This window comes from Phyllopteryx taeniolatus, chromosome 6 (genome assembly GCF_024500385.1).
Source record: "Phyllopteryx taeniolatus isolate TA_2022b chromosome 6, UOR_Ptae_1.2, whole genome shotgun sequence".
Taxonomy (NCBI): domain Eukaryota; kingdom Metazoa; phylum Chordata; class Actinopteri; order Syngnathiformes; family Syngnathidae; genus Phyllopteryx; species Phyllopteryx taeniolatus.
Window position 1 is genome coordinate 28,093,985 of NC_084507.1, and position 23,013 is coordinate 28,116,997.

Here is a 23,013-nt window from a genome sequence, read left to right on the forward strand (position 1 = left end):
GAGGATTACACAGATACAGACATGCATATCAGGTTTAAGAGTCACTTATGGAGGTGGTGATATCTCGACAGACAAGTCAAAACTATGTCTGCGATTGTTCCTGCTGTTTCTGGGAGACAGCATTCAATAACAAATCTGAGTGACTGACAAGTGAGCAATCCAGGGTCGAGCCCACCTCTCACCTGAAGTCAGCTGGCATGGGCCCCAGCTGTCCTGTGATCAGTCTGTGGTATAGAAAATGCATGACATACCAAAACGACGAACTGATTAAGATGGCGTGTTTGTACTTCACCTTCCAGACATGCCTAACAAAACTGCCTTAGACTTCATCATGTAATCATTTTGCAGTTTAATCATAGAAAAGGTTCAATATTTTACAATGTAACACAATCAGTGAAACACGTACAGCACTCTGAGCCTGATTTGCTGAGTTTTGTACATATCTCCAGGACACAAACTGGTAAAATGAGTAGTATACCATTAGAGGTAGTGCTGGTGACAGGTCCCATACGTTGGTTTGAAGACTAGACTCAAATGGAAAGTTGACAGACTGTATCTAAGCGGACTGAACGGTACTACCATTTCATTCCGTCTCAAATATGCACAGCTTGAAAACCAGTGTCCAAACGTTTGTAGCAGTACAACTGTTATGACCCAGTGTAATTCAAAGGCTACTGACCCAAGAAGAATATTTGTATTAACGTTTACACATTATTAAAACCCTGCGATTCCAAATACAGCGGTACCTTGAGTTACATCCCCAGTGCCCCAACTTCAGATTTTTTCGTGTTAGAACCCATCGCTTGGTCGACTTTTTTGCAATGTGTTACGAGTTAAAAAAAATAAAAAATAAAGTTTTATGCGAGCTTCAAATACATCACCGCTCCAGTGAGAAAATGAAATAAAGCAATTTAGATACACTAATGCCCTCACAAGTGGGCAAGGATAGCCACAGTTGCTGATGGACTTTCAGCTGTTTATTGAATGGTACATACTGTCAAGAACAACCACCGCCAACTCACACCCAGATGCTCACACTGAACCAACCTGCTCCAGCTCCTGATGTTAGTCACTAGTCCACATCCCTAAAGGCGCACATCCCGAACAAATACAACAGTATGTACGATAATGACACGTTACAAAACTATTTTCTTTAATTCTCTTTTCTCGTTTATTTTTCTTCATTCAGAAGTGCAGTCTTTATTACAAACACCCCCAAAAATGGTGGTGTTTTTTGGGGGATGGAACAAATTAGTGGCATTTAACTTCATAGGGGAACACTGATTTGATGTACGACTAAATGAAGTTATGAGCTTGGTCACGGAACAAACTGAACATATAAGTCAAGGTACCAGTGTAAAATTCACAGTCATCTAAAACATTTTGAAGGATGTGTTCTGTATTACTGCCACTTCAAGTATCAAGGTTGTGCTGAGTGATTTACATTTGCCAGATTTACATGCAGACCTTTTTGTCATTCCGATTAAATTCATTTGGATTAAAGATCTCTGGTCAACATGTGATGTGATCTATTCCAATTTGGTGTATACATAAGCACAACATTTAATCAGAACAGCCGTGTGACGTGCAGATCGATGTAAACATCACGATTTATCGAGATGGAGGTCAGTTGTCTATTTAGGACAGTAGTTGAGATTCGTTTTTCACTTAACGCACAACTTGATAAAAACAAGTTACAAGTAGATAAAAAGATTGAATCAGAATATACGGCTCCACGTAGACCCGGCCAGGGATTACATTATGTAAAATAATGGGAACTAGAAGGGCACTCAGCAAGAGTGCAAAACTCATCAAAGCAGAACATTGCTGCATCCAAAGTGCGCATTCACACAGCAGTTGGGGCTTGGCCCAATAAAATAATTGAATGTGTGTGACATCAGTGCAATGGAAACAACTATTTTCAACAGAAGAGGGCGTGGACAGTTGGTCTTACCGGTGTTCAACGTAATACTTGTCACAGCTGGCTGCAATGTCGACTTCAACCCCCCCCAAGGGGTAAAATAAAAAATAAAAAAATCAATCAATCAATAAAATGTCATCTTTGATTGCCAGTGTGAAAGAGGGTACTGTAGCCGATTTAGGTGAAACACCTAACAGCGTTGTAAATTGAGTCATACATAAGGGATCCTTGCCCAGATGACATACTAGGTGTGATAGAACGGTTCAAGGACTGGTGTCATAAAAGATAAATTTCAAACCCAAACTAAGGGTTTTCCCTTCAATGTGAACGCCCTGGAATTTATAACTGTGACCTCAGCTCTCTGCAGCCATTGCACTTTTTTCCCCTACATGATTTTCAATACATGTCCCCTCTGTCAATTTGTCAACCATTGAGCAGAGTGACAGATGATGAGACCAATGAGACAACACTTTGCTAGGGGGTCATTGCTGGTGAGGAGTCATGGATCTTTGAGTACAACCCTGAGACTGAACGACAGTCTCAATTGATGAGTCAGATGTCGCCAAGGCCGCAGAAAGCAAGACAAAGTCCAAAGTCATGTTGATTGCTTCTTCGATGTGAGGTGCATCGTCCACAGTGAGTTTTTGCCAGAGTCAACAGTCAACCAGTACATCGACAAAGAGATTTTGCGGGATTTGCTTTGCTTAGTGCGAGAAGAGACTATAGTTGTGGTAGAACAACTCGCGCCTCCTCAGAATGCCCTGAGCATCTGACAGTTCCTAACTGAGAAGAACATCACCATGCTGGTGCAATCTCCCTTCTCACCCCGACCTAGCTACGTGTGATTTCTTTCCTCAAGGGGTTCATCAAGGGTACCTGTTTTGAAGACATAGCCAACATCAAGATGGCCAAGACTAGGGAGCTGCGGAGGATCTGGGAAGAATCGTTTCATGAGTGCATGAAGGCATTGCAAAGACTGGGAATGTGTGTTAAGACTTCAGGGGGATTACGTGGTAGGGGAAACTGGTAGTTTGTAATTTGGATTTGAAATATATCTTTTATGATACCAGTCCTGGAACTTTTCTAACACACCTAAGTAAGTGGCCAAAATAACATTAACAACATCCAAAGAAATGAAGACGACACCTTGGATCTTTATCCAGATCTGCACCAAAGTTGTACGTGTTCTCCCTTATCTTAAACTTTATCCTTCCATGTACGTTGGTGAAAATAATTTAAATAGTAACATAATATGCCTAAAATAAAATCAAGAGTATGTCTGCAGGTGAGACACCCTTTTAAGGCACACTTTCTCCTAAACACTCAGTGTCAAAATTCCTATTGCCTATGGGGCAAGCAATTGCCACTCACTCTGAAAATGAACATGTGAATTAAATTTGTGCCTCCAACAGTTACATTGGATTACCCTAGAATTGTCAAAGGTTATTGTGTTGTAGCCACGCTATGAGAATGCCTTAAATATTGTACTCCAATTCCATACAAAAAAAAATAATAATACATGGTCAAAAGAGGGACTAAAAAGTAGACAACATTCAGTAATTTCTCTTAATAAATTTAATCGGACAAAAAAAAATAAAAAAATAAAATCACAATGAATAACCATCCTGTTGCATTACAGATTGGATACAAGGAAGAAAATATAAAAATGAATGCAAATTGTGACAAATGTGGTATGCCTTTGACAAAACCTTGGAAAGTAACATTCCTTATTTCTCCAGGTATTGAGTGGAATTTTCTGGTAAACTTCAATGTTAGACTGTGAGAAAATGTTCACAATCAAATTTCAGCTATTTAACATTATATGTTGTACTAGAACTGCAGAACTGTTTAGTATTCTTCAGAGCTTTTGAAAATACTCTCATTTGCAGAAAGAGATTCTGTCCTTACGCCACAGAAAACTGTATAAAAATTCTAATAGAACTGCAGCAAATGTACTTTCAATATTGTTATCATTTACACGTAAGAAAATGCTCAACTCTTGAGAGCTCCATTCTTGGCAATATCAATGACAGGTCAAACATAGTTACCCATTTTTTTCGAAGCCATGAGAAGTCTGGTGTTGAAGAAACAGCTCCAAGCATGAAAATGTCTCTGTGCACTCAGTGCATTCATAGACAACATTGGAATTTCTTTTATCATTTTGGGTGTGGTCCACTGTGTCATTGTCCTCAATATCATCTGCATGGCTCTTCACAGACTTCCCATTTGTGTCAGTGGCATGAAATGATTGTTCGACATTGGGTTTTTCCCAACCGCTTGGGTGATTCTTAAGGTGAACCTCAAGTGAGGAAGCAGTCATAAATTTCGCAGGACATATGGGACACTTATAGTGACATCTTTTGTGATAGCGCAAGTGACGCTGGTAAACATATGCCAGCCCAAATCTCTTCCCACATTCTTGACACTTATATTTGACCCGGCCTGTTTTCTTTGGTTTCATCCCCTCTTGATCTACTTCTGATACAGACTGTTTATTGCCTGAATTTTGACTCTCTGGTCGCAATAGCAATTGTTTCAACCCTGTTTTCTTTTCTATTTCAGCTTTGTGTTTCAGAGTTAGATGCCTCATTAGATCACAGCGCTGCGGGAAATGCCTACCGCATAATGTACATTTGTGCATAGTACCCTTATGATATCTCATGTGCCTCGACAAACTACTTGAATGATTGAAGACACGCTGACAAACTTTACAGGGATATCGTTTTCCATTTTTACTTTTTGCCCTTCTATGTCGAGATTTAAGTGTTATTCTTTGCTTCGGGGTGATCAATTCTGGAGTCAGATGATACAATTCCTTATTCTGATGTGTGAGCTGATGCTCTTTAAGTGTGATTAAATTTGGGAAACGATTCCCGCATAAACCACATCTGTACGGTGTGAAAGAGTGTGTAGCGTCAATGTTGTAGCTTGTATTCTGATCACTCATTTCATGACCATCCTTAAGGTCAGTAAAGTTTCCATTACTGTAACAGTTTTCAAGTAGTCTGTCATTATTGTTTTTGGACTTCACCTCAATTTCAGATGCAAATGTAGCATTAGATGCTTTACCTTTGCAATGGTGCTGTGCATGAGTCTGAAAATCTGACAACCAAAAGAAATGTAACTTGCATTTCCGACATGGATAAGTTTTGTTAAACTTGTTTTCCTCATTGTTCTCTGAATTACCAGGAGTGGCAATATGACGACTTTCTTTTTGATGAGCAACCAAAGCATATGCTTTAATGAATCGCTTTCCACAATGACTACAGGAATAGAACCGTTCTCTTGCATGTTCTTGGAGGTGCGTCTCCAGCGCTTGTCGACCTTCAAAGGGCCTGCAGCACAAAGTACACCTGAAACTTTGCTCTCCTTTTCTGTACTGATAGTGGCAACGTAAAGTATGCAAGCTGTTGAACGATCTACTACATATTTCACAACGGTAATCGACCTGGGGAGGCTTTTCCTTTGGACCATTCACGTTCAATGACTTCTGGGTATTTGGCTCTGGAATGGACTGTGGCCTTGGATTAGGAGACAAAGGTTTGGCAACGGGTGTGAAATGTGGAAGGACTCCAGGAGATGGTGGTTTCACAGAGGAATGCGACAGTGAAAAGCCGTTTACAACTGCCAGTGTGCCATTTTCCTGCAGCACGTATTCGCGAGGGACTTCAAATCCGTTGGATGAGCCGTCAAAGGAAAACGATTCCAAAGGTCCATGAATGGCCATGTGGGCTAGCACTTGCGTGTAATGAGAAAACCCATCACCACACTCTGTGCAGATGAAGGTACATGGCTCTCCACCGAATTGTGTTGAAGAGACACTATTCAATGCTTTCTGCCTTTCCATAATGAAATGATGTGGTCCATGTGCTGAAGGCATCACTTATGTGAGATGAAGAGAAACTATCCAAACACTCACAAAACTATTTTCCATAAGGAGTTGGAAACAAAAGTCCTCAGTCTCTCAAAAACTGTCCAAAAATGTGTCCTTCAAAGCTGCACATTCTTGCCTGTATAGGTTGTCCATCTTTTAACAGCACCTGGAAGAAAAAAAGATCAAAATCACTACCAAAGTGTAACACTTATCCTTTTGGCACAACTAATATTTACTCTGCCGCTACTCATTAATTTATATCAACTACCGATAAATGACAGTTCAGACACCAGCCTTTCTATTGATGTTGCTTGTTTTAAATACTGCAATTTTGTGGTACACAAAGCGTTATTCGGGACTGGTGGTTTTACCTGGTTCTTCTTTTTAATTTGCTGCTGGTCATACAATAGTAATGGGGAAGAATGGTGGAATCAAGCAGATTAATGACCGGGTGGAAGAGTGGATGTTTTTTTAAAGCCAATATCGCATAATACTGCCCAATCAGAATCAGAATCATCTTTAGTATGTCCAAAAAACACACAAGGAATGTCTCCGGTAGTTGGAGCTACTCTAGTAAGACAACAGACAGTCAATTGACAGAGAATACCTTTGGGACAAAGACATTTGAGAAAAACACTGAGCAATAAAAGGTTGCCAGTAATCTGGTAATGCCGGTAGATTTTTAAAATTTTTGACAATTGTGCATTTCCTTTATTCTTAAAGTAGAAGGAAAAAGTATGCATACCCCTTGCAATTACTTAAGTTTCTGCAGAAATTGGTCGTAAAATGTGGTCTGATTTTAATTTAAATTACAAGAAAAACAGTCTGCTTGAACTAATACCACACAAACAATTCTATGATTTCATATTTTTATTGAAAACAACATGTAAACATTCACAGGGCAGGGAGGAAAAAGAAAGTGAACCTCTGGCCTGCGAATTCTGCAAGAGCTAATCAGAGGCAGGTGTAAGCCAACATGGAGTCCAATCAATGACACAAGATTGGAGGTGTGGCTTAAAGCTGCTCTGGCCACAAGAAACCACACATCAGGTCAGAATTGTCATCCGTCAAAAAGCCTTACCTGATGTGTATGATGCCTTCCTCAAAAGAGCTCTCAGGAGACCTACGATTAAGAATTGTTGACTTGTATAAAGCTGAAAAAGGTTACAAAAGTATATCTAAAAGTCTTGATGTCCATCAGTCTACAGTTGGACAAATTGTCATCAGAAAGTCAGAACTCAACCCGTGGGGTTCGATCACACCCAGGTTAAGAAGCATTGAACTTCACTCATTCATTTACAGATAAATATGTGCAAGTGCATTAATTGTGGTAATTTGAAAACTTTACTAATGAAAATGGTCAGTGGACTCGATTGGAAACAAAGGGTGGAGTATCACCCACTTTATTTCACACGAAGAAAATATACTCAGGGCCCTGTTTTCACCAATAGCTCCATTCCATTCCAGTTTGCCCTGTACACATTTGTTACTGGTATGGATCAGTAATCCCTGATCAGGTTTAAAAAGTATAGGAACCACTGCACCAACAAAATCATCTAAATGAATAACTCTTCCATAAATCAACAACATTTGTCATGTTTGTAAATGTTACTGTACACTGTGAATATTGCACTGAAGCTTGATTTGAAGAAAATCGTGAATCAAATCAAAACTGCAATATCTCCCAAATAAGAAAATCACAATATTTCCCCCTAAAATCATTCAGCCCTAGTACTTACCCAGGAAAGGATGCACAATTGAAAGTATGCAAGGTGGTAAAGGCAGTGTGATGCTTTTGGTTATGTTCTGGCATACTTTAGCTACGACTGTCGTGATAGTTCTTTGATGCTTAGCACTTATTTAAATTTCCAGGTTAACATTCAGGTCCAGGTGGAGTAAAGCCCCTTTTAAAATAATGGTCAAGAAGACATTGTTCAGCATGGATGTACTGCACTAACAAGGTCAAGGTCTGTCTCACAAAGTTGCTCTCCCTGTGCTTGTTTGGATTTTCTCTGTGGACTCCGGCCTACAGCCAGAATCGAAAAACACATATTTCTGAGTCATTACAGTAGACTCTAAATTGCCCATAGATGTGAATGTGAGAGTCAACGCTTGTCTCCACATGCCAAGTGATGACTGGTGTTAGTCTACGGTGATACCAAACTGTTTACTCAAAGTCTACTGTGGTGGTGTCCAGCTTCCCTATCTGATGAACAGGATAAATGTTTGAATGAATGTTCTCCCAGTGCAGTCTGCTCCCAGTTTGCTTCAAGGCAGATGAACAGATAAAAATCTGGAGTTTGTCAGGTGTTAGCATTGGCATTGGGCAGCTGTTAGACTGGAGAAACCAATATAATGACTAAGCACATCTGAAGTGAAGGAGGCCCTCATCAGGCTGAAAAATAGCTAAATCCTACAAGACAGACAGCAAAAACACTAGACCCCTATCTCACTGGCCTGGAGACTAGTTGGTGACCTGATGGCAACTCAAGTCTCCTGGAGACTACCCGGTTCGCCAGGGAGTCGGCAGTGAAATCGAACATCTTCAATTTCTTTGGAGACTCCTCTATACGTATATGCTCACTATAGAGAATGGTAAATGGACTGCACTTATATAGTGCTTTACTATAGGTGTCAAACTCAAGACCTGGGGGCCAGATCCGGCCCGCCACATCATTTTATGTGGCCCGCGAAAGCAAATCATAAGCGTCAGATGCCATGGTTCTTGCTGAAATCTGTACAAAATTTCTAAATCTCATATGTAATAAATAACAATAATGTTGAGATATTGTATTTTTTTCCATTACCAAACCCCTTTTTACAGTAGCTTGAAGTTGAAGTTGAAAAAACTGTTATCCTTGTCTTCTGATTTCAATATGTATCCTTCAATTTGTTGTGGATATGTAATAATGTGATTAGGTGATTAAACATTTATATGGTTTCACAAAGGCCCTCTGAGGGAAATTGTAACTACAATTTGGCGACAAAAATGAGTTTGACACCCCTGATCCACACCATCACAGTACCCAAAGCTTCACATTCACCCACTCACATTCATACACCAATGGGCGACTGTTACCATGCAAGGCCCTGCCAGGCCCACTGGAAGCACATTCGGGTTCAGTGTCTTGTCCAAGGACACTTCGACATGCGGACAGTCATAGCCGGGATTCGAACCAATGACCCTTCGGTCACTGGACGACCTGCTCTACCTACTGAGCCACAGCCGCCCACTTGCTCACTTTCGAGAAAAAGCTTCAAGTCGCTTAATGTCACTAAACTGCAGTCAATCGTCACCAAGATCTATGTGGACATCTCTATTTATGCCCACTTCAACCTATGAAAATATCAAAATGATCGCCCTAATAATTTGGATGTTATGGACAAAGTGTTTTCCATCCATCCATCCATTTTCTACCGCTTATCCGAGGTCGGGTCGCGGGGGCAGTAGCTTTAGCAGGGACGCCCAGACTTCCCTCTCCCCAGCCACTTCATTCATCTCTTCCGGGGGGATCCCGAGGCGTTCCCAGGCCAGCCGAAGTATGTAGTCTCTCCAGCGTGTCCTGGGTCGTCCCTGGGGTCTCCTCCCGGTGGGACGTGCCCGGAACACCTCACCAGGGAGGCGTCCGGGAGGCATCCGAATAAGATGCCCCAGCCACCTCATCTGGCTCCTCTCGATGTGAAGGAGCAGCGGCTCTACTCTGAGATCCTCCCGGATGACCGAGCTTCTCACCCTATCTCTAAGGGAGAGCCAGGACACCCTGCGGAGGAAACTCATTTCGGTCGCCTGTATCCGGGATCTTGTTATTTCGGTCACGAGCTGTGGGTCGTGACCATAGGTGAGGGTAGGATTGTAGACCGACAGGTAAATCGAATGCTTTGCCTTTCAGCTCAGCTCCTTCTTTACCACAACAGACTGATACAGAGTGCATTACTGCAGAAGGTGCCTGTCGATCTACCGCTGGGGCAGGCTCTCATTCCTGACCATCCTTTTCCGACTGTGGACCATGGCCTCAGATTTGGAGGTTCTGATTTTCATCCCACCCGCGTCACACTTGGATGCGAACCACTCCAGCGAGATTTGGAGATCGCAGCTTGATGAAGCCAAAATAACCTGCAATCATCTGCAAAAAGCAGAGACGCAATACTGAGGTCACCAAACCGGACCCACTCAATGCTTTGGCTGCGCCTTAAAATTCTGTTCCTAAAGGTAATGAACAGAATCGGTGACAAAGGGCAGCTTTGGCGGAGTCTAACCCGCACTGGAAACAAATTTAACCAGGGTGAAAACCACACTGGTCCTCTTGAATCTGAGATTTGACTTCCCAACGAAGCCTCCTCTCTAAAACCCCTGAATACACCTCAAAAGGTAGGCTGAGGAGTGTGACCCCACTGTAGCTGGAACACACCCTCTGGTCACCTTAACACATTCACTGCCAATGACGGCTTTAGAAGTCAAATATCCATTTTAACTGGGAAGGCTGGCAGTGAATGAGTTAAAAAGTGGGACCACTACCCCGTTCTGCCAATCCAGAGGCACTGTCCCCGATGTCCATGTGATTTTGCAGAGGCGTGTCAGTCAGGACAACCCCACGACATCCATAGCCTTTAGCTACTGAGCAGATCTAATCCACTCCTGGGGCCGTGCCACAGAGGAGGTTTGTAACCACCTCTGTGACCTCAAACCCAGGGATAGGAGATCTCAACTCCGAGCCCCCCACCCAACCACCACTATTGAGAAAAAAAAAAAAAAAAGGGAAGAAAAAAAATAAATCATAAAATAAATAAAATCACTACTAACATGCATTTCATTCTCATTTATGCGGGATGGACTTTGATCCTTAAACTGCATGTTGGTAGGGAGAGTATGGTATGAATTTGGTGTACAGAATTTGAGACAGCAAAATGGTAAATGCTTAATGGTTAGGAATCATGATTAGCATTAGCACACTAACGATTACCATTTGAGGTTAAAAAAACGCTAACTACCATTCAGCTCGCTCATAAATGTTATCTGTACATTACAAATCCAACAGTGCCTTAAAAAGAAATTACTTACAGACGCTCCTATTTCGTTTGTGGCAGTTTATGCACTGCGTCCAGCTGCAATAAATGTCTGTGTGAAACATTAGTTCTGGCTCCGGAAACATGGTTCCGGACAGAAATTTTGCATTGATGTATTTTTTAAGTCGACTTAGCAGAGTTATTGATTTTTTTTATCCCAGCCCTGCTCCATAGCCTCACTCAATTCCTCCCACGCCTGTGTTTTTGCTCCACTGACCACCAAAGCTGCATTCTGCTTGGCCTGTTGGTAGCCAACAGCTGATGCCGGAGTCCCACTGGCCAAAAAGGCTTGATAGGACTCCTCCCACTTGAAGGCATCCCTCACCGCTGGTGATCACCAACAGGTTCGGGGACTGCTGCCACAACACTCACCGACCACTTTATGGCCACTGCTCTGGATGGCTGTCTCAACAATGGAGGCATGGAACATGGCCCAGTTGGACTCAATGTCCCTCGCCTACCCCGAGAACCAGCTGTGGCCCAATGGTTAAGATCTTCGCCTGCCACCGTGGCGGACCTAGGTTCAAGACCCCGACTGGACCAGCCGCCAACATCCCCCGGACTCACGGCTGTGGTGTCCTTGAGCAAGACACTGATACCCCGAAATGCTCCCCGGGCGCTTCAGCTGCCCCCTGCTCCAGTGTGTTCCACTAACATGTGTATGTGTTCACTGTGATGGGTAAAATGCAGAGAACAAATTTTGTGTGCATGCATGCATGTTCATGACAATAAAGGTGATTCTTCTTCTTCTTCTTCTACTTGGTCGAAGTCCTGCCGGAGGTGGGTGTTGAAACTCCTCCTGACAGGATTCTGCCAGACATTCCCACCAAACCCTCGCAATACATTTGGTTGCCAGGTCGGGCCATAATCTTGCCCCACCATTGAAGCAAACACACCCCCAGGTGGTGATCAGATACTCAACTTTATTTATTTATTGAACGCATGAACGGCGTTTTTTTTACTTTAAGAGATGTCTCTGGAGCCGTACTGCAGTGAATTTGCTTGATATATTCCATTTTTGGTACAGTAACAGTTTCTTTTGTCAAGCAACTACTCTTAACGGAAAGTTGGAAACAGGAAGCACACTAATTCCTTGCGGCTCATGAAAGTGACCTGTCCTAACTTGCCACAACTGACCGTTGCCACCAAGCACACCAGTGTAATAAGTTTGGATAAAATTTAAAAGTTCAATCATTTTAGCTTTTTTTTGTTTGTTTGTGTTTTGTATTTACATTACCTTTGTACAGTGCTGGGCGTTTTCAGCCATGGAAAAAAAAAAGTGCAAAACAATTTTGTACTGTACAGTAATATGGGCGCATATGGCCACAAAAAACGTGCTTCAATATAACGGACAATCGGCTGTAACGGACGACCCCCGCCCTCATTAGTCCGTTAAATCGAAGTTCCACTGTATTGGATTTTTTCAGGCGGCACGGTGGCCGACTGGTTAGAGCGTCAGCCTCACAGTTCTGAGAACCCGGGTTCAATCCCCGGCCCCGCCTGTGTGGAGTTTGCATGTTCTCCCCGTGCCTGCGTGGGTTTTCTCCGGGCACTCCGGTTTCCTCCCACATCCCAAAAACATGCATGAATTGGAGACTCTAAATTGCCCGTAGGCATGAGTGCGAATGGTTGTTTGTTCCTAGGTGCCCTGCGATTGGCTGGCAACCAGTTCAGGGTGTACCCCGCCTCCTGCCCGATGACAGCTGGGATAGGCTCCAGCACGCCCGCGACCCTAGTGAGGAGAAGCGGCTCAGAAAATGGATGGATGGATTTTTTCAAATTAAACCATCTAAATAAATATTTATCAAACGCCTCAGCTCAGCTTTTTATATTGTCTACAGTGACTGATTGATGGTACTGGTTCTGGTGAGATAATGCTCGTCTGTGCTTTTCTAGGGCTTTACTGCAGCTTCTTTTAGTTCTTGTTTGTTTCTCCCTTCAGTCTCCTCTTCAGGAGGTAAAATGCATGCTCTACTCGGTTAAGGTCCGGTGATTGACTTGGCCAGTCTATGACCTTCCACTTTTCCCCCCTGATGAGGTCTTTTGTTGTGTTGGCAGTGTGTTTTGGGTCACTGTCTTGTTGCATGATGAAGTTTCTCCCGATTAACTTGGATGCATTTTTCTGTAACTTGCCAGACAAAATGGTTTCGTAGACTTCAGAATTCATTCTGCTGCTCCCATCATGAGTTACGTCATCAATAAAGACTAGTGAGCCCGGTCCAGAAGCAGCCATGCAAGCCCAAGCCATTCCATTACCTCAACCATGCTTCACACATGAGTTTGTGTGTTTTAGATCACAAGCAGATCCTTTCTGCCATACTTTGGCCTATCCATCACTTTGGTAGAGGTTAATCTTGGTCTCCTCTTTAAAATTCCAAAACTTTTGTGGGTTATCTCTGTATTTCTTTGCAAAATACAATCTGGCCTTCTGATTCTTTTTGCTGAAGAGTGTTTGCATCTTGTGGTATGGCCTGTATATTTCTTCTCTCGAACTTATGTCTCAAAAGTGTTCTCTGTCAATTGACTGTCTGTTGTCGTACAAGAGCGGCTCCAACTACCGGAGACACATTCCTTGTGTGATGCCACTGACTGTTGTCTTTGGGTGTTTCTTCTCATCTCTCAATGTTTGTGTCATCAACTGCTGTTGATACCCTTGGCCGACCTGATCGATGTCTGTTGCTCAGTACATCAGTAGTATCTTTTTCAAGACATTCCAAATTGTTGTATTGACTATGCCCAATGTTTGTGCAATAGCTCTGATCGATTTTCCCTCTTCTCTAAAATGGTTTGCTTTTCTCCCATAGACAGGTCCCTGGTCTTTATGTTTGCTTAACAGCAAATGCAGTTTTCACCCAACCCAAAGCCAAAATCAAGCACTATCTAATGTTTAAGCAATCAATCTAAAAGGCAACACCTGACCAACTAGAAACACCCATTAGGCACGTTTCAATACTTTTGCCACTTGAAAAGTGGCTGGCTTCAAACAAAAGGTGCTCTGTCCTGAGTTGTTTTACACACCAAGATGTAAATAACATGAAATAAAAGCTGGAATTCTGAACTTTTTTCTCATATTAATCTTTTGATCTGAAACCCAAATGTCTTCAGTATACAACAAAAACAAAGGAATTGACATTGCCATTCCAATTCTTTTGGAGGGGACTGTATATGGTCAATTGAAGGCTTTTCTCTATGCAAATGAGGCTAAATGTGCGCGAGCATGGCAGTTTAGAAAAGGTGGGATTTATCAACATTACTAGTGTGCATACAACAGGTGTCTGCACGTTTGATAAACAGATTTTTTTTGTACTTAAGACACATTCTAAAGTTCAGTCATATGAACAAACTTAGAACCTGTTCTACACCCAGTTCTCACTGTCATTACCCATGTAACCGGTGACATCCCCCAGCAGAACAAGGGAGTCCCCAACAGGAGAGTACTTCAGCACTCCCTCCAAGGTCTCCCGTTGGGGACTGTTTGCAATTGGTGACCCTACTAGAGTCATGAAGCCTCAGACAACTCAGCTCCTAGGATCATTGGGACCCACAAACACCACGGTAAGGTGACAGTAAGGTGGGGGCGGCTGATTAACTCCAGAAACAAATGCATACTGTTAATGCCTATGCAGACGTGCTGCTGCATCAAAATTAGTTGTCTTCCCCTAGAAATTAGCACAGAGATATCAAACTCAAGGCCCGGGGGCCAGATCCCGCCCACCACAACTTTTAATGTGGCGCACGAAACCATGTTTCTTGCTAAAATACCAAAATTGCAAATTGTCTTCACCTTCAACAACTGAGAATTGCAAGCTTTTTTGTTAAGAGTGCCCCTTTTAAAATAAAATGAATAATAGTTGAACAGTTTTCATTAGCTAATTTATTGTGGATTTGTAATATGAGGTGATTATACATTTTTATGGTTTTAGGCATACTGCCCCCTCTGAGGAAAACCATAACTACGACACGGCCCGCGACAAAAATGAGTTTGACAACCCTGAATTAGGGTTACAATATGTTTAAGTAGGGCTGTCCCGATCCAACTTTTTCACTTCCGATCCGATACAGATATTGCAGCCTTGAGTTTTGGTTGATACCGGTATCGGTTTGATACGATTTCATACATTATTTATTTAGTTGTATCGAATGTTAGAAAAGGCAAAACAATCAACCAGCAACGGTAGCTATGAAAAAAAACTGACCCATTTATTATTAACCAATGGGTTACATAAACTGCGGTGCACGTCTTGAACTCTGAGGAGCAGTGTGGTGCATGCAATGAGATACACACTTGCAATAACAAAGAAAGTAGAAGTCACGATCCAATATTTTAATTATAACTTGTTTTTCCACAGTTTGACGAATATATGCCAGAGTATTGTTATATTGTCTGTTTGTATGTGTTTATACAGCGTTTGTGTACCAATATTCATTATTTTGAGAAATAAAAGTGGCGCGAATTTGATGCTAATTTTCGTTAGCGCGTCAATAGTGTTTTTCTTTCATTGTGTTTTAGCTTTGTGCTAGCGATTTATGTGAACAAAAATGAACATAACTGGAGTGTCAAACTTTAAGCAAGCAACATTCACTCTTACTCCTTGTTGTTGTGATCACATGGGCTCTGCAAGCCATCCGGGCACTGCTGGATAGAGTGCTGGAGCAGCGCATGGAATGGACTGCTTGTATAAGAGTGGTAAAATCGAAGACTTAGATCCTTTCCAAGCCGATCTTAAATTTTTTGCTGACATCGGACTGATTTCCGATCTCAAAGATCGGATCGGGACACCCCTAATTTTAAGATTCTAATCCATTCCTCTTTTGTTGTGGCACAACATTGAAATTAGGGGTGTCCCAATTGAATTTTTGATATTGGCCCCATATCAGCAAAAAAGTATCGGATTATGTCAGACTGGATCTAAAATTGCCGACGTAAGCACTCTTGATACAAGACAGTCCATTCTAGGCTTTGCACCACCACCTCTATCCATCAGCGTCGGACCCATAACGTGCAGCGCCCACATGATCGCAACAACATCGTGTGCTAGCAAAGTAGCAAGGAGTAAGCATGAATGTTGTTTGCTTAAAGTCATTGATTGACACTCCAGTTAAAGTTCACTATAATACGACACACAAAAAATTACACCTATTCTATATTCAACTATATTCAACTGTCCCAACCATCTATTGAAGGTAAAAAAAATAACTGAAGTGAACTTGAACGGTTACTTTGCACAGGCCTACTGGAGTCTATCCCAGCTATCTTCGAGCGAGAGCGGGGTAAACCCTGAACTGGTCGCCAGCATGGAAAAGTTTATTTATTTCTATAATTCCATTCAAAAAGTTAAACGTTCATAGATTATAGATTCAGGGCCGACAATTGAAACAATTTCAAGCATTTGTTTATTTTTACATAATTTGGGGTTCCAGCTCATAAAACCCACGAAATCAGGAATTGAAAACAATTTGAATATTGTGAAGAAATCACCATTTACTTCTCAGTTTTTGGAGGAAAAAAAATAAATTAGGGTCACATTAAATCAATCAAAACATGATGCTTTCAAAACGATATGTTAATCTTCAATACTTCAATAGGGTTGGGAATCCCTTTGCTTGAATCACTGCCTGGATGCACCGTGGCATTGAGGCAATCACCCTGTGGCATTGCCTGGGAGTTATGGAAGCCCAGATTCCCTTGATGCTTGCTGTCAGTTCTTCTTTGTTTTTGGGTCTGGTGCCCCTCATTTTCCTCTTGATAATACCCCATAGATTCTCAATGGAGTTTAGATCCAGCAAGTTGGCTGGCCAGTCAAGCACTGTGATGACATGGGCATCAAACAAGGTTTTAGTGCTTCTGGCAGTATGGGCAGGGGCCAGGTCCTGTTGGAAGATGAAATCTGCATTTCCATACAGATCCTCAGCAACAGGAACCATGAAGTCCTCTAAAACATTCTGGTAGACTGCTGCAGTGACCTTGGATTTCAGAAAGCAGAGTTTACCAACACCTGCACTGGACAGTGCACCCCAAAACATGACTGACTGTGGATATTTCACATTGTACCTCAAGCAGCTTGGGTTCTGTTCTTCACCAGTCTTCCTCCAAACCCTCGGACCTTAATTCCCGGATGAAAGGCACACTTTACTTTCATCGGAAAAGAGGACCTTGGACCACTGCCCAACAGTCCAGTCCGTCTTCTCCTTGGCCCGGTTGAGACGCTTCCTACGTCGGCTCAAGCGCAGAAATGGCCTGACCCGAAGAACCCGACAGTTGTAGCCCATCTCCCGGATGCGTCTGAATGTAGTGGTTTTTAAAGCTGTGATTCCTGCCTCATTCCACTCTTTCTGGATCTCTGCTAGATTCTTGAATCTTCTCTGTTTGATCATCCACTGAAGCCCACGGTCATCTCTTCTGCTGGTGCATCTTCTTCTGCCACATTTTGTCCTTCCACTAGACTTTCCATTTTTATGCTTGGACACAGCACTCTGTGAACAGCTATCCTCCATAGCTACGAACTTTTGTGGCTTACCCATCCTATGGAGGCTATCAATGATGTTCTTCAGGCCAGTTCTCAAGTCTGCAGTCTTCCCCATATTGCACCCAACTGAGACAATTGAATCAAACTGAAGCAATTTAATGACACCTGGGAAAACCTGTGCAGGTGGTTTGAGTTTAGTAGATGATTAGTGTGCGACACTGAGACACTAAAACATTTATGGCCTGGAAAATTTGGGCTGATTTCTTCACAGTATTCAAATTTTTTTAATTCCTGATTTTGTGGGTTTTATTAGTTGGAAGGCCAAATAATGTAAAAATAAACAAATACTTCAAATTGTTTAAATTGTGGGCCCTGAATCTATAATCTATGAAAGTTTAACTTTTTGAATGGAATTATGGAAATAAATAAACTTCTCCATGATATAAATTTTTTGTGGAAAGGGTCTATACATTAACTAGCTCTTCTCATTTCATTTCTAACAAGTGGGAATTAGTGTCAAATGTTCTGCAGGCTCGAGCCCGACACAGAAGCCACAAAGGGAGCAATATAGCATACTTGTTAACAGAGGCAATAAATGAATGAATGGGATTTGACAGAGAAAGTACTGGCAAGTGAAAATATGTCTTTCAAATTTGACACACCACAAACAAGGGTGATGTTATGTTCTTATATGCTGATTATGGCTAAAATAATAATCACGATTATTATGATCAAGGCGGCACGGTAGGCGACTGGTTAGAGCGTCAGCCACACAGTTCTGAGGACCGGGGTTCAATCCCCGGCCCCGTCTGTGTGGAGTTTGCATGTTCTCCCCGTGCCAGCGTGGGTTTTCTCCGGGCACTCCGGTTTCCTCCCACATCCCAAAAACATGCATGAATTGGAGACTCTAGATTGCCCGTAGGTGTGAATGTGAGTGTGAATGGTTGTTTGTTTGTATGTGCCCTGCGATTGGCTGGCAATCAGTTCAAGGTGTACCCCGCCTCCTGCCCGATGATAGCTGGGATAGGCTCGAACACGCCCGCGACCCTAGTGAGGAGAAGCGGCTCAGAAAATGGATGGATGGATATTATGATCAATATTGTAATCACAATTATTAATCACGATTATTCCACGTTAGGGAAAACTTATTTTTAATTGCACTACTTTTCAACAAACAATATATAAACCGTCTTCAGTCTTTTTTTTTTTTTTTTTAAATTACCTAAGAAATTATAATTTACCAAGGGCTAATTGAATAAATATGCTATAGCAAAGTGCAATCATGAATTGCAATTTAAAGTTCAGGCATGAAAGGCAATGAAAATCCCCATCAACATAGTGAATTGTCAAGGAAGGGTAAAGGCCTCTTTGTACTCCCGCGGTCGACAACGCCCGCATTGAATAACGTGACCGACGAATTGCCCCGCGCGGCCCCTCTGCGTAGCCTGACGCGCACACGGCAAAAAAAGTTGCTTTGTGTCGAATGCCACGGAGATCATCTCTCGTGATTGGTCCGTTTTAGTCACATGCTGTGATGATGTACTCAGCGTGCCCCTTGGTTCTACATACCATCTACGCCGCCGCCTTCTCGATCGATTTTCCAGCATAATTAAACGCATCATCTGGTCATCTAGGTCCATTCGTTCTAGCAGACACAGTTCCACGGTCGCCATTGTTGTTGCTTTGTTCCTTGTTACTGATAGGAAAGTAAAAACGGCTCCCGGAAATGGGCAAAAAAATGCAGAGGAAACTCCACCCTGTGGTGTCCCTGCCAGTACCAGCCGTAGCGACACCCCCGACTTGAAGGTGAACTGCAGTACATTTTCAAAACTGCGCTCGAGTATAAAGGCAAACTACGCGAGGCACAGCCGCAGTGACGTCAGCGCGGTCGCCGTCCGCGCGAGTATAAAGAAGCCTTAAGGCTCCATTGTTCTGCTTGACCATAGGTCAGTTGTGCACGGTCGCAAACTGCAAAGTTGTGATTTCGGTCTCTATTCACTCCCGGCTTTTGTAACTGTGGTCAGGCCAGCTTCCAGTCAAAGTCAAGGCAGCCGCTTCAACGCTTGTTAATGCTAATGCATTACGGTAACACACCGCCTCTCTGCCAATGTGTTGCGAGGGACAAGTTAAAAATAAAATCTTCACATATTAATACATTGGACATTAATACATTGGACAGCAATGCCATTTTAGGCTTTTATTTTGAAGTTGGCATCGGGCCGCGTGTTACCGTAATGCTTGCTGTCCTGACAGCAGTCATTGTTCGTACAGTGTATTTAATACCGCTTCGGATAAATAATTGCATAAGGGGATCACGTTTCTTGTCCAGTGTTTTAACGTTTCAGATGGCTGAACAGATTAGTTGTGTTTAGATTGCTGGGTAAAAAACTCAGTTGCACTCTTAACAGCTTTTTGTTTAACGTCACTTGCCTTGAATCAAAACATGTCCAGAGAATGGATGTTGATCCCTTTCTGAGGTCCTGGCTCCCAATTTTGCTGTACGTGCTTCTTTTGGCATGACTACCAATCATTTAATTCCACCGAGAGGCTCAGACTGCAGGGGGTGCTGGGCGCGTTCATTCTTCTTTAGGCAGCTTAATGAAGCCTTAACCACACGTTCGTCCCCTGGTGGCTGGCTGACTAGATTGAAAAAGAGCATCGTGTGCAGGAGTGCCCGCATTTTAAATGTAAAAAAATAAATCGCCAACAATCAGGCGCATTTAATCGTGGCAGCCAAAATTGTGATCACGATTAAAATTTGATTAATTGTGCAGCCCTATTATCAACCCTGCCAAATTTGAACAATTGAAAAACATCGTCAAGATATAAAATTAGGTTTCAAAATTGTTAAAAATCAAGCATTTTTTCTGCTCTCCGTCACAGTGGGCATGACCGCTGAATTCATTGCAACCCTGTCCAGTTCAACTGTCAATCAAATACCAAATCCCTCCATGTTTGAGCTGCAAAAATATGATATTGAATTGTCTTACAATTCTTTAATTGTCTTACAATTCTTTAATTGAGCTTGTGGGAAAGGAGTCCATAAACAGGTCAATATTAAGTTTCCAAAGTATATTGATAGACTCAATGAACAGTCCAATTTGACGTTTACAATTTTTATTGATAGAATCAGCATTATATTAGGTTCTTTCCATGCTAGTCTTCTGATTAAACAAAAGCCCCAAATTACAGAGGAATGTCTTTATACCAGTTGTTCTGCATGAGAGGGGGTGAAGCTTGCCAACGAGAGATGACAACAACTATGACTAATACACAAGGGTTCTAACCTCCTGTACAATATGTGAAGTTCTAATTGCTTGCACGTCAAGACACAAAACGGTCAACAAAACTTACTTTTTACTCTCTGCATGTTTTCTGAATAAAAAAAAGGCGTTCGCTAAACAAATTCATTATGTTTAATGTAGGGTAATTCTTATTGATGAAAGTAGCTCATGAATAATTAAATGCTCTCGTGCAATGTTTGAATAGTGGTAAAAACTAACATCTAACAATACCATAAAACAGTGTTTCCTAACCTTTCTTGAGTAAAAGGCACATACAGTATTTTACATTGGAAAAGAAATCTCATGGAACATGGCACACCACCAAACAAAAATGTCGCAAAAAGCGTGTACAAAGATTAATTATGTACTATTTACTGGAAGAGCATTTAATATTTCTGCCTGTCACTATACGTCACTAGCATCGATAGATGAACAAATACAATATTTGCAGTACATAAATCATTTCTGCAACAATTAAGCTAAATTAGATAATTTCCTGTGGCAGACCTGATCATTTTTCATGGCATTCTAATGTGCCACGGCACACTGGTTGGGAATTACTGCCAAAAAGTAACACTCAGGTTAGTACACAAAAAGGTTAAATGCTATGGAGTACAACACAACTTCATTTGTACTTTGAGAAGCACAGTGTCCCATAGTCAATGGATAATGCAACATAAAGTCACTCCAAGCATAGTACCAGATAACACAAAAATATAAACCCACATAATACATTTCACTAAAAGAAATACATAATAAAGAGATATAGTACAAATATTTAGAAGGTAGGAAAAATGTCAACAGGGCAGTCCAAAAAGGTCTGCAGATATAGACCTTAACACCGCCAGATGGAGACAGGAGAACTCCCCTTTCCATACGGCCTATTGTACATTTTCTCAGCTTACCTCTACGATACCGAAACTCACCTTCATGCGGGACATACACACGGTATAAAAAAAAATTATAAATTAACAGCAAATGTGAGAAAGCAAGAACAGTACTGTACGCCATCTTATTTCGAGGCTTTTGTCTCAGTTTGTGTTCGGGGCTCGGCAGCGTTAGCCACCGCTAGCAGAACGTCATATAACTGGCACATTTTAAATAAGGGACGTATGCCAACCACTACACACTCATAATTAATTAAGATAGCACTTACCGAGGCATTGATCACGGTTGTTGACAACGCAGAGTGATTCGTGAAGGCTCCCAAAAACGCTGCTCGTTGCTAGCTCACCGCTTCCTGCTCCAGGCAGGCCGGACCACCCAAAGATCCTGTCGAACAGGAAGATGGCGTCAAGTGATTTTTTTTTTCCCTCCACGACGAAAGGTTACGACGCAGCAACCGCTTCACAACTCGCTTCTTATGTTTATTAAACTAGTTACTTGTGAGCTAATGGTTGCAATTAGGGCTATTCGCTGTGTGTACAAACGGTCAGTGATGCTTACATTTTCACTTGTTGACATATATCGACAGTAGAAAGCGGTCGCAGGATTTTATGATCCAGTTTGTAGAAGAGTCTTCACTTTCAAAACATCTCTTTCGCTTCAGCGTTCTCAACATGGCGAACCAAGAAATCATTTAACAGTCCTTTCTGTAAACTTCCTTCATTTGGAAAGTTAAAATAGTAATTAAAAATATATATTCATCCGTCTTTTGAATGTATTCTCAAAATACGAACTACTAGCTTGTCTGGTAGCTACCAACAGAACTGTCGTAATACGTGGTTCTATATTGAATTTCCATATGTAGCAACTTATTTGAAATAGTTGCAAAATTCTGGGAAATGTATTTTAAATTATCTATTAAAACTTTCATTAATCACCACAAGGTGTGACATTATGACAATTGTAGTCTTTTGCGGAAAATATTTCATAAAACATACCACAAATGGCTGCAATTTGACAGATTTAGCACCGGAAACATACAATTTGTATGTTTACAGTTATCACTGTGTATGTATGTGTATGTTGACTGTCTTGAAATTTTGAAGTAGGCTTGGAATGTCCGTGTTTGAGGGAGGACAAGTGTGTAACTGTAAATGTAAAAATGGTTTCCTATTTAAGAGGAACGCTGCAAATCTGTTCACGTTACTGCCATCTTGTAATGATATGAAATTAATTGTCCAAACAAAGCTTGCATTTTCATCACAGCACTATTATTCATCCATCCATTTTCTATGCCATATCCTCACTTGGGTCACAGGTGAGCTGGCGCCTATCCCAGCTGGGCAAGAGGAGGGGTACACCCTGGACTGGTCATCAGGCACTTTCAGATCACAGTATTGTTATTTTACGTTGAAATCATCCATCTTCTACCCCATCAATGACACTTTGAAATCAACATCATTCAAAACTGAATGACTAATTCAGCCTACAGTGATCAGCATGCATCAGTCACAAAGT

The 23,013-nt window shown here is 41.8% G+C and overlaps 1 protein-coding gene across 1 annotated transcript; it reads right to left on the minus strand.

The window, feature by feature from the left end:
• Nucleotides 1–329: 329 nt before the first annotated feature.
• si:dkeyp-84f3.5 (uncharacterized protein LOC334144 homolog) lies at nt 330–21,902 on the minus strand. Its single transcript, XM_061775987.1, has 2 exons — nt 21,767–21,902; nt 330–5,961 (listed from the first exon to the last, which is right to left on the minus strand). The coding sequence occupies exon 2, from the start codon at nt 5,799–5,801 to the stop codon at nt 3,966–3,968; it is 1,836 nt and encodes a 611-aa protein (XP_061631971.1). The 5' UTR covers nt 5,802–5,961; nt 21,767–21,902; the 3' UTR covers nt 330–3,965.
• Between the last annotated feature and the right edge of the window lie 1,111 nt (nt 21,903–23,013).